Below are 15,032 nucleotides of genomic sequence, written 5' to 3'. Positions count from 1 at the left end.
GGCCTCTGGTAGAGGACCCGAGCTTGAAGGATTGACCGCCCGCAGGGGCGAGTGGGGAATTTTTTGGCTCAGGGGGTTGGGAAGCGTATCTGTAACTGGAAGGTCGCCGGTTCAATCCCCGGGCTCTCTGTCCTGGTTATTGCGTCCTTGGGCAAGACATTTCACCTACTGCCTACTGGTGTTGGCCAGAGGGGCCGATGGTGCGATATGGCAGCCTCGCTTCTGTCAGTCTGCCCCAGGGCAGCTGTGGCTGCAACCCATTACTATTATTCATTATATATATATATATATATATATATATATATCAACAATCTGGTACATTCTGGTCAGCTTAGCAACATTAAAACGCCTGAAGGAGCTCAGAAGATGAAAAAGGATGATCACAGAATTCTTTCCTTGGTTAAGAAAAATAACTTCATAACATCTAACCATGTCAAGAACACGTTTGAGGAGGTAGGTGTGTGACTGTCAGTTTACAGTGAAGAGATGTCTTTAAGAATAATAGATGGATTATATGCATGGCTCTGTTCAGATAATGATAAGAAACTGCAAAAGCAACCCCCAAATTTCTCAGAACAAAGGAAAGGAATAATCAATGGCCACGTCAGTCAGACTGTTGAGCTGCCGATTTCAATCCAACAGAGCAACTTTTCAATACAAACCTGAAGGCAAAGAAACACATGCACAAGCAGCTGTAAGTTCTAAACCAATAAAGCAAAATGTTGTAAAGCCCCTCATATTAAAGATGAAAGCCTTTCACAACATCAATGTTTGGTCAAACTTACAACAACAGCAAGTCTTTATCCAAAACCTTTTGGGTCTAACTGTAAAAGTACTTACATGTGCTGGGGCATTTTGATTCATGCATGATTATTAGCAGGGTTCACCTGATGTCACTGGAAATATTGAATAGTTGAAAGTCTAGATGCCAACAGGATCTTGAGATAAGAATATTGGATCAAACAACATTTCTGAATGTCGGGCAGATAGCTTCATTGCACAAAACTTAGTGTACTCTTTATCTTCTGAGATGGTTATAAATGAGCAAAGTGTGAGAAAATACTGGATTGTGCAAACATCAATTTGTTGTACCATAAAAATGACTGACTTGGGCTTTGTGGATGTGCCCTTTCATTGTGGACGTGATTCTTTTTCGTTCTTTAGATTAATGAGTAACTCCTTTGATGCCATATGAATAAGTTCTTTGTCTTACCTACTTATATATTTCCCCATCAATCACTTCTATTTGTCCTTTGCACACAGAAACAGGCCAATAAATTCTCATCCTCAGACTCTCTGTGAGCTTAAGCGCTGGATTCTCAGAGTCTCTCCAGGGTAAGTACAGACACATCAGAAGTTATAGATTTAATACAGAATAAGATGGCATAATGTAAAAATGCAGTTTTAAAACATCTCCTTTGTCTTTTTCACGCAGTTTGAGTCGTGGATGTGATCAATAATGGGAACGCCTTCTGGACTGTTCTTACTCATACTTGTGCATATTTTCACAGGAACTTCTTCAGGTAAATCATCTCTAGTTAGACATAAATTCATTTTCTAAATGGACTGATGTAATTATTATAATGGTACTTTTTCCTTTGTCAATTATTGTGCCTCTAATTAAGACACTAATTAAATAATTGCTCCAGACAAACTATAATGAATTTGCTAATTTTACATTTTCACATTTCTCCTTTAGAAATTTTTTAGGTAAGGTATGTTATTTAAATATCAGTTTGAAAGTAGACAAATATTTACCTCATATTCAGTAAGAGTATTCAACAGTGACGTGAAATGCCTCCAAAGAGTTATTTTGATGAATTATCTAAATTACAACAAATTACTCAAATCTTTCTTCTTTTTAAATTCAGCTATTTTACACTGTGGTGAGATTTCAAAAGATGTTTCAAAATGATTATGAATCAAAAAGTCTTACTTGTATTTAAGTGCTGTGACAGATGAAATGCTGTGACTATTTTGTCTGCAGGGACTCCTGTGACCAGCTGTGATTCATGTCATGGCAAAGCCACCTGCTTGGAGTCACAGGAAAGAGGTGACACCTTCACCGGCCACGCCCTCTCATGTATCTGTAAAGATGGCTTTGTAGGTGATGGCCTCACCTGCTATGACCCAAAACTCTGCAGTGACTCTTCTTGCTGTGACCGAGGTTACCACTGGTCCTCAGAGAAGGGCTGTGTGGACACTGATGAGTGTTCCCTCCCAAACTCACCATGCACACCACCTCAGATTTGCCACAACACGCCAGGCTCATACGAATGTCCGGAGCCTTCCTCCAAGAACAGAGCAGCTGCCTCTTCCCAATCTGTCCGGTTCTACTGTGGGAACACAGTTTGTCCTTCAGGCACGGACTGCATCAATTCCCAATGTGTGGACCCTTGTCAGAACTATGCAACATTGAATGATGACTGGCGTTCAACAAATAACACAAATACTGAGGTCCTACACTGTGATCAATATATAAACTGGCAAGGCTGGTATCGCCTGTTTTTGAATCAAACCAGTGCTCGTATTCCAGAGAGGTGTGTCGAATCAAACAGGTGTGGAACTCATGCGCCTTTGTGGATAACACAACCTCATCCCACATGGTCAGGTGAAATTGTGAATCGCACTGTGTGCAATGATTGGAGTGGCAGCTGCTGCCATTTTCAGTCACACACCATCCATGTTAAACTTTGCCATGCAAACTACTATGTCTACAAACTTGTGAAGCCATATACATGCAACCTTGCATACTGTGCAGGTAAACCTATGCTTTAAATATGATTAACCTGTTGATGATTCAGTTGGTTCAATGGTTTCTGAGTGCATGATTATTATTATTATTTTAAACAGAAGTGAACACAATTACACCTGTTTTACCTACCACAACACCAAGGCCACAGAACTTCACCACCACACATGTGACTGCTAACATCTCTACCACAACATCAGTGGGCAACAGCACAACAGTCGAGGGGGAGGTCCGCCTGGTTAATGGAAACAGCTCCTGCTCTGGCAGGGTGGAGATCTTCCACAGTGGACAGTGGGGGACGGTGTGTGACGATAACTGGGGCCTGGTGAATGCTCATGTGGTGTGTAGACAGCTGGGCTGTGGCAGGGTCATCTCAGCACCAACAAATGCACAATTTGGACAGGGCAACGGACCCATCTGGTTGGATGATGTCACATGCTCAGGCATGGAATCAACGCTCTCCGAGTGTCACCACAACGGGTTTGGATCTCATAACTGTGGTCACTATGAGGATGCCGGTGTCATCTGTGCAGGTAAATATGAACATGTGCAGTGAAGTTCGGCTTTGTACCGACTGCATTTGGGGCCAGATTGATCTAAGATGGCTTAAAGTTATATACTACTACAGGTTTTTACCTATAAGGCTTTTCATGGTAAGTATTTTTTCTTTCAGGCGAATTATGAGTAACCTTTTTTATAAAGATGAACATAACATGACAATTTTTCGATAACTCTACACAAAATCACTCCAAGAACCCAATTCAGTAAAAACTAAATAGAATTAAATTCAAAATAAAATGTTGTCACCTGTCAGTCAATGCAAGAAAGAGTAGAAAGATTATTGTGTTGTTTTTTATATTGCTCTAATAGATCCACCTTTCATTAAAATTTACAGTGTTCCTTCTTTTGGTTTTCTATTAGCTCCTTCGTCAGTGAGGCTGGTCAATGGTCAGAACCGCTGCTCTGGCAGAGTGGAGGTCTTCAATGATGGACAGTGGGGCACAGTGTGTGATGATTCCTGGGACCTGAATGATGCTAATGTGGTGTGCAGACAGCTGGGCTGTGGAAGCGCTCGTTCAGCGCTACAAAGTGCAGCTTTTGGACAGGGCAGCGGACCCATCTGGTTGGACGATGTAGCATGTTTTGGAAATGAATCATCAATAACTGACTGCAGACACAACGGGCTTGGAGTCCACGACTGTCGTCATAATGAAGATGCCAGCATCATCTGTGAAGGTAAATTTTATGCATTTTTCAGGTACCCTCCATTTCTTACTGCTGACATCAAACTGATGAGAAAACTATTCTCATTTGTTGCTTTAATTTACCATTTTTTAACTAAAGATACACTTACTATGGCAATATTTCCATGGATCCACAGATAATGCCACTAAAAACTATGTAATTAGCAACAAATTATAAATAAATTCAAAACAAATGTTGTCATCTTCACCATCCTCCACTTCCTACTGCTGACATCTAACTGATGTGAAAACTATTCTCATTTGTTGTTTCTAAATCACCATTTAAATATAAAGTTGTTGTGCAGCACATGGAGTCAAATGCAAAGTAAATAAGGATTTTGTGAGAAAACAATTATGTTGAGATGTTCTAATGAGAGCTTATCCTCATTAATGTAGAAGGAAGTGCAAACTGAGTTTGTCCTTTTAGTTCAAAGACACTTTTCTTTCAGTCCAACCAGGAATCAACAGCACTGTTTTTCCAACAACACCAAGGCCACAGAACTTCACCACCACACATGTGACCGCTAACATCTCTACCACAACACCAGTGGGCAACAGCACAGCAGTCGAGGGGGAGGTCCGCCTGGTTAATGGAAACAGCTCCTGCTCTGGCAGGGTGGAGATCTTCCACAGTGGACAGTGGGGGACGGTGTGTGACGATGCCTGGGGCCTGGTGGATGCTCAGGTGGTGTGTAAACAGCTGGGCTGTGGCAGGGTCTTCTCAGCACCAACAAACGCGCGATTTGGACAGGGCAACGGACCCATCTGGTTGGATGAAGTCACATGCTCAGGCAACGAATCAAAGCTCTCTGAGTGTCAACACAGAGGGTTTGGATCTCATGACTGTGGTCACTATGAGGATGCTGGTGTCGTCTGTGAAGGTAAATATGAACATGTGGGGTTAAAGAGAGTGAAATCCAACTTTGTTCGTGTGTGCATTTGGGATAACACTGAACTAAGATGATTTATAGTTACATACTACTACAGGTTTTTATCCACACAACAATTTTTTCTTTTAGTCTTGAATTATGAGAAATTTTTCAATAAAGATAAACTTACTATGAAGATATTTCCATGAATCCAGAACCTGCCCCCAAGAACTATCAAATTACCAACAAATTAAAAATAAGTTTAAAATAACATGTTGTCAGCTGAAGTTAAATAAATAGTAGAAAGATGATTATGTTATATTATTATATATTATATATATTATTATATTGTTATATTATTCTAATAAATCTACATTTCCTCTGAAGTACTCCCATAGACAGTGTTCCTTCTTTTGGTTTTCTATTAGCTGCTTCAACAGTGAGGCTGGTCAACGGTCAGAACCGCTGCTCTGGCAGAGTGGAGATCTTCAATGATGGACAGTGGGGCACAGTGTGTGATGATTTGTGGGACCTGAATGATGCTAATGTGGTGTGCAGACAGCTGGGCTGTGGAAGCGCTCGTTCAGCACTACAAAGTGCAGCTTTTGGACAGGGCAGCGGACCCATCTGGTTGGACGATGTAGCATGTTTTGGAAATGAATCATCAATAACTGACTGCAGACACAACGGGCTTGGAGTCCACGACTGTCGTCATAATGAAGATGCCAGCATCATCTGTGAAGGTAAATTTTATGCATTTTTCAGGTACCCTCCACTTCCTACTGCTGACATCTAACTGATGTGAAAACTATTCTCATTTGCTGTTTTAATTTACCATTTAAATATAAAGTTGTTGTGCAGCACATGGAGTCAAATGCAAAGTAAACAAGGAGTTTGTGAGAAAACAATAATTTTGAGATGTACTAATGAGAGCTTTTCCTCATTAATGTAGAAGGAAGTGCAAACTGAGTTTGTCCTTTTAGTTCAAAGACACTTTTCTTTCAGTCCAACCAGGAATCAACAGCACTGTTTTTCCAACAACACCAAGGCCACAGAACTTCACCACCACACATGTGACCGCTAACATCTCTACCACAACACCAGTGGGCAACAGCACAGCAGTCGAGGGGGAGGTCCGCCTGGTTAATGGAAACAGCTCCTGCTCTGGCAGGGTGGAGATCTTCCACAGTGGACAGTGGGGGACGGTGTGTGACGATAACTGGGGCCTGGTGAATGCTCATGTGGTGTGTAGACAGCTGGGCTGTGGCAGGGTCTTCTCAGCACCAACAAACGCGCGATTTGGACAGGGCAACGGACCCATCTGGTTGGATGATGTCACATGCTCAGGCAACGAATCAAAGCTCTCTGAGTGTCAACACAGAGGGTTTGGATCTCATGACTGTGGTCACTATGAGGATGCTGGTGTCGTCTGTGAAGGTAAATATGAACATGTGGGGTTAAAGAGAGTGAAATCCAACTTTGTTCGTGTGTGCATTTGGGATAACACTGAACTAAGATGATTTATAGTTACATACTACTACAGGTTTTTATCCACACAACAATTTTTTCTTTTAGTCTTGAATTATGAGAAATTTTTCAATAAAGATAAACTTACTATGAAGATATTTCCATGAATCCAGACACTGCCCCCAAGAACTATCAAATTACCAACAAATTAAAAATAAGTTTAAAATAACGTGTTGTCAGCTGAAGTAAAATAAATGGTAGAAAGATGATTATGTTATATTATTATATATTAGATATATTATTATATTGTTATATTATTCTAATAAATCTACATTTCCTCTGAAGTACTCCCATAGACAGTGTTCCTTCTTTTGGTTTTCTATTAGCTGCTTCAACAGTGAGGCTGGTCAATGGTGAGAACCGCTGCTCTGGCAGAGTGGAGATCTTCAATGATGGACAGTGGGGCACAGTGTGTGATGATTCTTGGGACCTGAATGATGCCAAAGTGGTGTGCAGACAGCTGGGCTGTGGAAGCGCTCGTTCAGCACTACAAAATGCAGCTTTTGGACAGGGCAGCGGACCCATCTGGTTGGACGATGTATACTGTTTTGGAAATGAATCATCAATAACTGACTGCAGACACAACGGGCTTGGAGTCCACAACTGTGGTCATAACGAAGATGCCAGCATCATCTGTGAAGGTAAATTTTATGCATTTTTCAGGTACCCTCCATTTCTTACTGCTGACACCTAACTGATGAGAAAACTATTCTCATTTGTTGCTTTAATTTACCATTTAAATATAACCTTGTTGTGCAGCACATGGAGTCAAATGCAAAGTAAATAAGGATTTTGTGAGAAAACAATTATGTTGAGATGTTCTAATGAGAGCTTATCCTCATTAATTTAGATGGAAGTGCAAACTGAGTTTGTCCTTTTAGTTCAAAGACACTTTTCTTTCAGTCCAACCAGGAATCAACAGCACTGTTTTTCCAACAACACCAAGGCCACAGAACTTCACCACCACACATGTGACCGCTAACATCTCTACCACAACACCAGTGGGCAACAGCACAGCAGTTGAGGGGGAGGTCCGCCTGGTTAATGGAAACAGCTCCTGCTCTGGCAGGGTGGAGATCTTCCACAGTGGACAGTGGGGGACGGTGTGTGACGATGCCTGGGGCCTGGTGGATGCTCAGGTGGTGTGTAGACAGCTGGGCTGTGGCAGGGTCTTCTCAGCACCAACAAACGCGCGATTTGGACAGGGCAACGGACCCATCTGGTTGGATGAAGTCACATGCTCAGGCAACGAATCAAAGCTCTCTGAGTGTCAACACAGAGGGTTTGGATCTCATGACTGTGGTCACTCTGAGGATGCTGGTGTCGTCTGTGAAGGTAAATATGAACATGTGGGGTTAAAGAGAGTGAAATCCAACTTTGTTCGTGTGTGCATTTGGGATAACACTGAACTAAGATGATTTATAGTTACATACTACTACAGGTTTTTATCCACACAACAATTTTTTCTTTTAGTCTTGAATTATGAGAAATTTTTCAATAAAGATAAACTTACTATGAAGATATTTCCATGAATCCAGAACCTGCCCCCAAGAACTATCAAATTACCAACAAATTAAAAATAAGTTTAAAATAACGTGTTGTCAGCTGAAGTAAAATAAATAGTAGAAAGATGATTATGTTATATTATTATATATTATATATATATTATTATATTGTTATATTATTCTAATAAATCTACATTTCCTCTGAAGTACTCCCATAGACAGTGTTCCTTCTTTTGGTTTTCTATTAGCTGCTTCAACAGTGAGGCTGGTCAATGGTCAGAACCGCTGCTCTGGCAGAGTGGAGATCTTCAATGATGGACAGTGGGGCACAGTGTGTGATGATTCTTGGGACCTGAATGATGCTAAAGTGGTGTGCAGACAGCTGGGCTGTGGAAGCGCTCGTTCAGCGCTACAAAGTGCAGCTTTTGGACAGGGCAGCGGACCCATCTGGTTGGACGATGTAGCATGTTTTGGAAATGAATCATCAATAACTGACTGCAGACACAACGGGCTTGGAGTCCACGACTGTCGTCATAATGAAGATGCCAGCATCATCTGTGAAGGTAAATTTTATGCATTTTTCAGGTACCCTCCATTTCTTACTGCTGACATCTAACTGATGAGAAAAACTATTCTCATTTGTTGTTTCTAAATCACCATTTAAATATAAAGTTGTTGTGCAGCACATGGAGTCAAATGCAAAGTAAATAAGGATTTGGTGAGAAAACAATTATGTTGAGATGTTCTAATGAGAGCTTATCCTCATTAATGTAGAAGGAAGTGCAAACTGAGTTTGTCCTTTGAGTTCAAAGACACTTTTCTTTCAGTCCAACCAGGAATCAACAGCACTGTTTTTCCAACAACACCAAGGCCACAGAACTTCACCACCACACATGTGACCGCTAACATCACTACCACAACACCAGTGGGCAACAGCACAGCAGTCGAGGGGGAGGTCCGCCTGGTTAATGGAAACAGCTCCTGCTCTGGGAGGGTGGAGATCTTCCACAGTGGACAGTGGGGGACGGTGTGTGACGATGCCTGGGGCCTGGTGGATGCTCAGGTGGTGTGTAGACAGCTGGGCTGTGGTACGGTCCTATCAGCACCAACAAATGCACAATTTGGACAGGGCAACGGACCCATCTGGTTGGATGAAGTCACATGCACGGGCAATGAATCAAAGCTCTCTGAGTGTCAACACAGAGGGTTTGGATCTCATAACTGTGCCCACTCTGAGGATGCTGGTGTCGTCTGTGAAGGTAAATATGAACATGTGGAGCTATGAAGAGTGGAATCAAACTTTGTAACTGTCTGGCTTTGAGACAGAGCAGAAGCCCATGCCAAGAAGCTCCTGTTGCGCAGTTTTTGAACAGCTGTTAATGCCAGAGGAGGTATGGAGCACTGCAGTTATTGAGTCAGCTGAGTGTTGGACATTTTAACATACTATGTGCCTCAGCACACAGAGACACTGCTCAGTAACTTTACATAGGATGATTCTTTGTGACTGAGCTGCTGTGGTTCCTAAGAGTTTCCACTTTGCAATAATATCACTTATAGGTGATCCTGGAATATCTAAGAAGCAAGAAGTTTCATGTACTGACATGTTGTAGTGGTGTCATCTTTTACAGCACCACCAGAGGTAGCAAAAGTACAGAAATTCTGTACTTAAGTAGAAGTACAGATACTACTATTGAAAAATATTCCAGTAAAATTTGACAGTGTTCCTTCTTTTGGTTTTCTATTAGCTCTTTCGTCAGTGAGGCTGGTCAACGGTCAGAACCGCTGCTCTGGCAGAGTGGAGGTCTTCAATGATGGACAGTGGGGCACAGTGTGTGATGATTCCTGGGACCTGAATGATGCTAAAGTGGTGTGCAGACAGCTGGGCTGTGGAAGCGCTCGTTCAGCGCTACAAAGTGCAGCTTTTGGACAGGGCAGCGGACCCATCTGGTTGGACGATGTATACTGTTTTGGAAATGAATCATCAATAACTGACTGCAGACACAACGGGCTTGGAGTCCACAACTGTGGTCACCATGAAGATGCCAGCGTCGTATGTGAATGTAAGTTAAAGTTCTCACATACTGAAAAATTGAAATAATGAAATCTTTTATCTTATCTTATATTATGACATTGAAGTACTCATGCTGGCCTCATTTGGTATTTCCTATTTCATCTGCTTTCATTTTTTATTAGTGACCTCATGTCTTTTTCTTTAGTCCAGCAGCCTCCACTCCAGACTTCACAGTTAATTTGTGGCCGTGATAAAATCCAAGTTGGTCTGCATATGGGCAGCATGTCATCCTCCGGTTTGAACCCCTTCTCGGGCAACCTGGCTTCCAGCAACTGTTCCTGGGTCAGAGTCCGTGATGATTATGTTTGGTATGAAATGGAGGCTCGGGCAGGTGCCTGTGGAAATGTGCTGAGGGTAAAGACTTATTTCTTTTTCCTATTGTTTAACTGTCCCATTAAAAAACACTACTGCGCAATTAATTTGTGATAAGATGGCTGTAGACTGTGTTTTGGCATAAAATGGCCTTTTTGTTATTCAAGGAGAAAAAAGTGAGCAACAGCAGTCAGAGAATTCAGAAGGATTCACTGTATTAACCCCTGTGGACATGTCTCTGGTGATTAGACTTTCTCTAGGTGACATGATTTCTTAACTGACTGAAAATGTCATCATCTGTCTTTCAGACCAACAGCACACATGTCATCTACTTCAACAGTTTATTCATCTACCCTCTGACTAATTTGTCCTTCGCTCTTCCTGTGGGTCTTCCCTTCTCCTGTGCTTATCCCCTGGACACAGACGCCAGCCTGAATGTAGCTATCAGGCCAGACCTGTAAGTTCATTGAATTTAACTGCAGCATCACTTAGTATATGTAGCTCTAAAATTCAGGGCTCTCATGTGTGTAATAGTATAGTTATTACCCCACTCTTTTCAATTATTCTGTTACCAAACTGCAATAATTAAGATGAATCTTGTTTACTGTGTGTGTTTCTTTTAACCATTTATGAGAGAGTAAGCATGCATTACTGTGAGCTGTTTGTAATTTAACATGACCACTGAAAGTCATTTTCAGATCCTTCATGCATAAACTTAAGTGCTTTTAGCTGTGAGGCTACTTTCCAAACAGCGTTACAGTTTGTTTAGAAAGCTCCACATTAAGTTGTTTACTCAATCCAGTTAACAGTTTGCTGCCTAGTTGTAGTTTAAAGATATGTTTTGTAATTATTCAATGCAGAATTTAACAAACATTTACCACCAGGAGGCAGCGTTTTACCAGTGCAAATGTCTTTTTAGTCGCACAATTCCCTCAAGAGACTTTGTTGCTTTTTGCTCAAAATACATATATATCTTGGACTTTATAAAATAAAGTTTATAAAATAAAATAAACAAAGTCTTCTTTCCAGTCAGAAAGGGAGATTTGTCAATTAACATAACAAAACATGTTTACTGGATTAAAACTCTAGTGTAAAATTTAAATCAGCTATATAATCTGTTATTTAGGCAGTGCTATTTCACTTGTTCAACTACTTGATTATATGCACTTGAAGCACTTTTTATCTGCACATGCTCACATACCAATGGATGCATGTTTAGCACCATCTCCAAAGACATTTCCAGCATATGGTCTGGAGGAGCTGGGGCTCGAACCATCAGACTTTTGAAGAAAACAAATCCAAAGCTGTCTTCTTACACAAACCAGGAAAAAGACAGAATAGCAGCAAGTAGTGTCTGAGAGATCATTGCATTATATAATTTTCTTTCCCTTTGTCAGGTTCACTGGAGGAATTTCAGGTTCGGGTCCAAAAGCTCGAGCCTCCATGTCTCTGTTCCGCAACTCCAACTACACTGAGTCTTATCCACCAGGCCAAGTCTTCCTCCCAGTGGGTTCACCTCTGTACGTGGGCGTCTCTGTGGAGGACACAGACCCAGTTTTGGCAGCTGTTCTGGAGGACTGCTACGCCACTCACTCACCAAACCCTGATGATCCCACACAATATCCTCTCATCCAGAACAAGTATGTGCATCTCTCCAACCTCACCAATGCTTTGTGAGATACAGTGAAGTGTGTGGACCCTGCTGATCTCCTCCCTCCTGTCTCACAGGTGTCCCACTGACCGCCTAAAGGTGTCAATAGTTGAGAGCGGCTCGTCCCTCCGAGCTCGTTTCTCTGCTCTGCTCTTCCTGCTCCAGGGTGAATACAGAGACATATATCTTCACTGCAGCCTCAGCCTGTGTAACCAGAGGAAGTACAACTGTGTACCAGTGAGTTCCACATTTCATTTTAGCAGTACTCCATAATCCAAAATGGTTTCTCTGGTTTAAATCCTATATCTCTTTTCTCATTCTTTTGCCGTTTGCAGTCGTGCACAAGTAGGGCACATCGCTCTGTTTCCAACTCAGCTTTTATGAATCCCGTCACCATTGGACCGATCACTTGTGAGTATGAATTAAAACCTGGATTCAGAGCTCATGTCTTGACATAGTGATTTATATTAAACTAATAACTGCCATATCAACTTTTTCTTCTTCTTCTTTTTTTTTAGTGGACAAGCCAGCTGAGTGATCTGGAACATCCAATAACATTCTGTAGTGTGAAATTAACTGCCAGAACTCTGTTTTCAGAAGAGAGATGATTTAAATATAATATTCACAAATATTTTACACATATTTTTTGATATTATGTTCCATTTGGGCTTTTTTTCATTGTATAACTGCAAACTGTCCAAATAAGGTATGCATCCTATTTGTAAAAACTATACCTTGATGCTAGAATGTGAAACCAACTGGGTGATAAACTGCAAAGCCACCAACTATCACAGTTCACACACTCTAATCATACCCTTTACATTTCATTGCACCGTATGAAAATTGCAGAGAAGGTATTAATTCAATTCAATGCAATTTTATTTATAAAGTGCCGAATCAGAACAACTGTTTCCTCAAGGTGCTTTATGTTGTAAGGTATAGACCCTACAATAATACAAAGAAAACAGAGAAAACACCAACAAACATATGACCTCTATGGCCAAGTGCTTTGGTGACAGTGGGAAGGAAAAACACACTTTTAACAGGAAGAAACCTCCAGCAGAACCAGGCTCACCGAGGGGCGGCCATCTGCCGTGACCAGCCTAAACCTAATGCAGCATAACTCTGAGGATTCTGGGTCACCCTATCCAGGCCTAACTATATGCTTCATTAAAAAGGACAGTTTTAAGCCTAATCTTGAAAATACAGAGGGTTTCTTTCTCTCGAGTCCGAACTGGAAGTTTGTTCCACAGAAGAAGGGCATGAAAGCTGAAGGCTCTGCCTGCCATTCTACTTTTAAATACTCTAGGAACCACAATAAAGCCTGTAGTCTGAGAGTGAAGTGCTTTAATGGGGTGATTCAGTACTATAAAATCATTATGATAAGATGGGGCCCAATTATTCTAGACCTTGTGTGTAAGGAAGAGGATTTTAAATCTGATTCTGGATTTAACAGGAAGCCAGTGAAGAGAAACAAATATCGAAGAAATCTGCTCTCTTTCTAGTCTGTGTCAGTACTCTTGCTGCAGTATTTTTGATCAGCTGAAGGGTTTTCAGGGAAGTTTTAGGACATCCTGATAATGAATTACAGTAGTCCAGCCTAGAAGTAATAAATGCCACCATTTCTTCTTTTTGTTTTGCGGGATAAATCAGCTCGGTGAGCTTGTAACATCCTGTAATATCAGAAAGACTTTCTATGATGTAATTAAATCCTTTTTTCAAATTCATTCTATATAATTTAATCAAACTGATGCTACATTGTAGAATTTAATATGTTATTTCATATGTTATATGCTAAGTACATTATATCCAACCTTATTATTATATTCACAAAACATTTTCTTTATTACTGGAACTAATATAATCTTTCTCAAAAAAACACTGGATTCCTCTCTGGGTTGGTTTACTGACTTTCCATATTTTGATAAACTGCCATTAAATTTGGGATGGGTATCAACAGTCAAAGAAGGAGGATTTGAATGACTTTGGTTAACAGATGACTTTTCCTCTGGCGTCACCATGAGGTTGTCATTTGTATTACATGATGAAAATCAGGTCTGTAAGCTTTTGGACAATGACTGTTTCTGTGATCTTTCCTCTGTACACTGCAACACTGAATTTTCTAGATATGAGCGAAGTGCAGATTCCAGCTTGAATTCAAGAGGTTTTTACAAAAGTACAGCATTAACAGCTTAGTCAGGCCATCATTTGACTTAAAGACATATATACCTATGAGCAAGATAATGAAGAGTTCACGAGTGGTCAAATAAAGAAGGAGTATGATCCAGAGTATACCACATCACCAGGTAATGTCATGGCCTTGGCATGTATGGTTAAGAATAGAAACAAGTTAACTTTGTGTTTACTGATGATGTGACTCCTGGTGATGAGTACACGACTGTACTTTCTGCTCAGATTAAACAAAATCCTGCAAGAATTTCTCAAGGCAACGAAATGGGATATTCTTCAATAGACACATCAGTCACTGATCTGAACCCTAGTAGACCATAGTTTACAGTTACTGAAGGCAGAAAGACCCACAAACAAGTAACAACTGAACATGGGCTCAATAAAAGCCTGTTAAAGCATCTCAGAGGAGGAACCACAGCATTTGGTGATGTTCACACGTCCCAGTTGCTGTCTTGGTAGCCGGGGATCGGTCTGCCAGGGCCTCCGCTCCTGGCTGCTGCCCGACACACGATGCACCCGACCCCTGCGATACCTCCTGCGGGTGGTGGGCCTGCAGGACGATGGGCCTATGTCCTTTTTTCGGGCTGTGCCCGGCTGGGCTCAATGGACTAAGGCCTGGCCACCATACGCTCGCCCTCGGGCACCCTCCCTGAGCCTGGCTCCAGGGAAGGGCCCTGGTAACCCTATCCCAGGCAGGGTGAACTGTTCTCTTCTCATAATGGTCTTCTGAACCGCTCTTTGTCTGGTCCCTCACCCAGGACCAATTTGCCATGGGAGACCCTACCAGGGGGCAGAAGCCCTCAGACAACACAGCCCCTGGGATCCCTGGAACACACAAAACCCTCCACCACGATAAGGTAGCGAATCGCAGAGGGGGATTGGTGATGTTCATGGATTCTAAACTTCAGGCA

At 41.6% G+C, this 15,032-nt stretch overlaps 1 protein-coding gene across 1 annotated transcript; it reads left to right on the top strand.

Moving 5' to 3' along the window:
- The first annotated feature begins 1,309 nt into the window (after positions 1-1,309).
- LOC146631018 (scavenger receptor cysteine-rich domain-containing protein DMBT1-like) lies at positions 1,310-14,851 on the top strand. The gene is made up of 16 exons (XM_085356639.1): positions 1,310-1,335; positions 1,436-1,523; positions 4,455-4,877; positions 5,294-5,608; positions 5,871-6,302; positions 6,719-7,033; positions 7,296-7,727; positions 8,146-8,460; positions 8,725-9,156; positions 9,643-9,957; positions 10,114-10,322; positions 10,589-10,737; positions 11,678-11,920; positions 12,009-12,168; positions 12,267-12,346; positions 14,581-14,851. Exons 2-16 carry the CDS (start codon positions 1,460-1,462, stop codon positions 14,849-14,851), a joined length of 4,155 nt encoding a protein of 1,384 aa, XP_085212765.1. The 5' UTR covers positions 1,310-1,335; positions 1,436-1,459.
- Positions 14,852-15,032: the final 181 nt, after the last annotated feature.

Source organism: Diplotaxodon limnothrissa, linkage group LG6, assembly GCF_057381915.1.
Source record: "Diplotaxodon limnothrissa isolate DT_005_m linkage group LG6, D_limnothrissa_male_GT1.1, whole genome shotgun sequence".
Classification (NCBI taxonomy): Eukaryota; Metazoa; Chordata; class Actinopteri; order Cichliformes; family Cichlidae; genus Diplotaxodon; species Diplotaxodon limnothrissa.
Note: the sequence above shows the minus strand (reverse complement) of the source record. Positions and strands in the feature narration are given on the sequence as shown.

What these genes read in the sequence shown, in the direction of transcription:
- LOC146631018 (XM_085356639.1), top strand. Translation starts at nt 1,460, where the DNA reads ATGGGAACGCCTTCTGGACTGTTCTTACTCATACTTGTGCATATTTTC. An exon ending in TGCCAGCGTCGTATGTGAAT is followed by an intron (nt 9,958 to 10,113) that starts GTAAGTTAAAGT and finishes CTTTTTCTTTAG; the next exon opens with TCCAGCAGCCTCCACTCCAG. An exon ending in ATTGGACCGATCACTTGTGA is followed by an intron (nt 12,347 to 14,580) that starts GTATGAATTAAA and finishes CTGTCTTGGTAG; the next exon opens with CCGGGGATCGGTCTGCCAGG.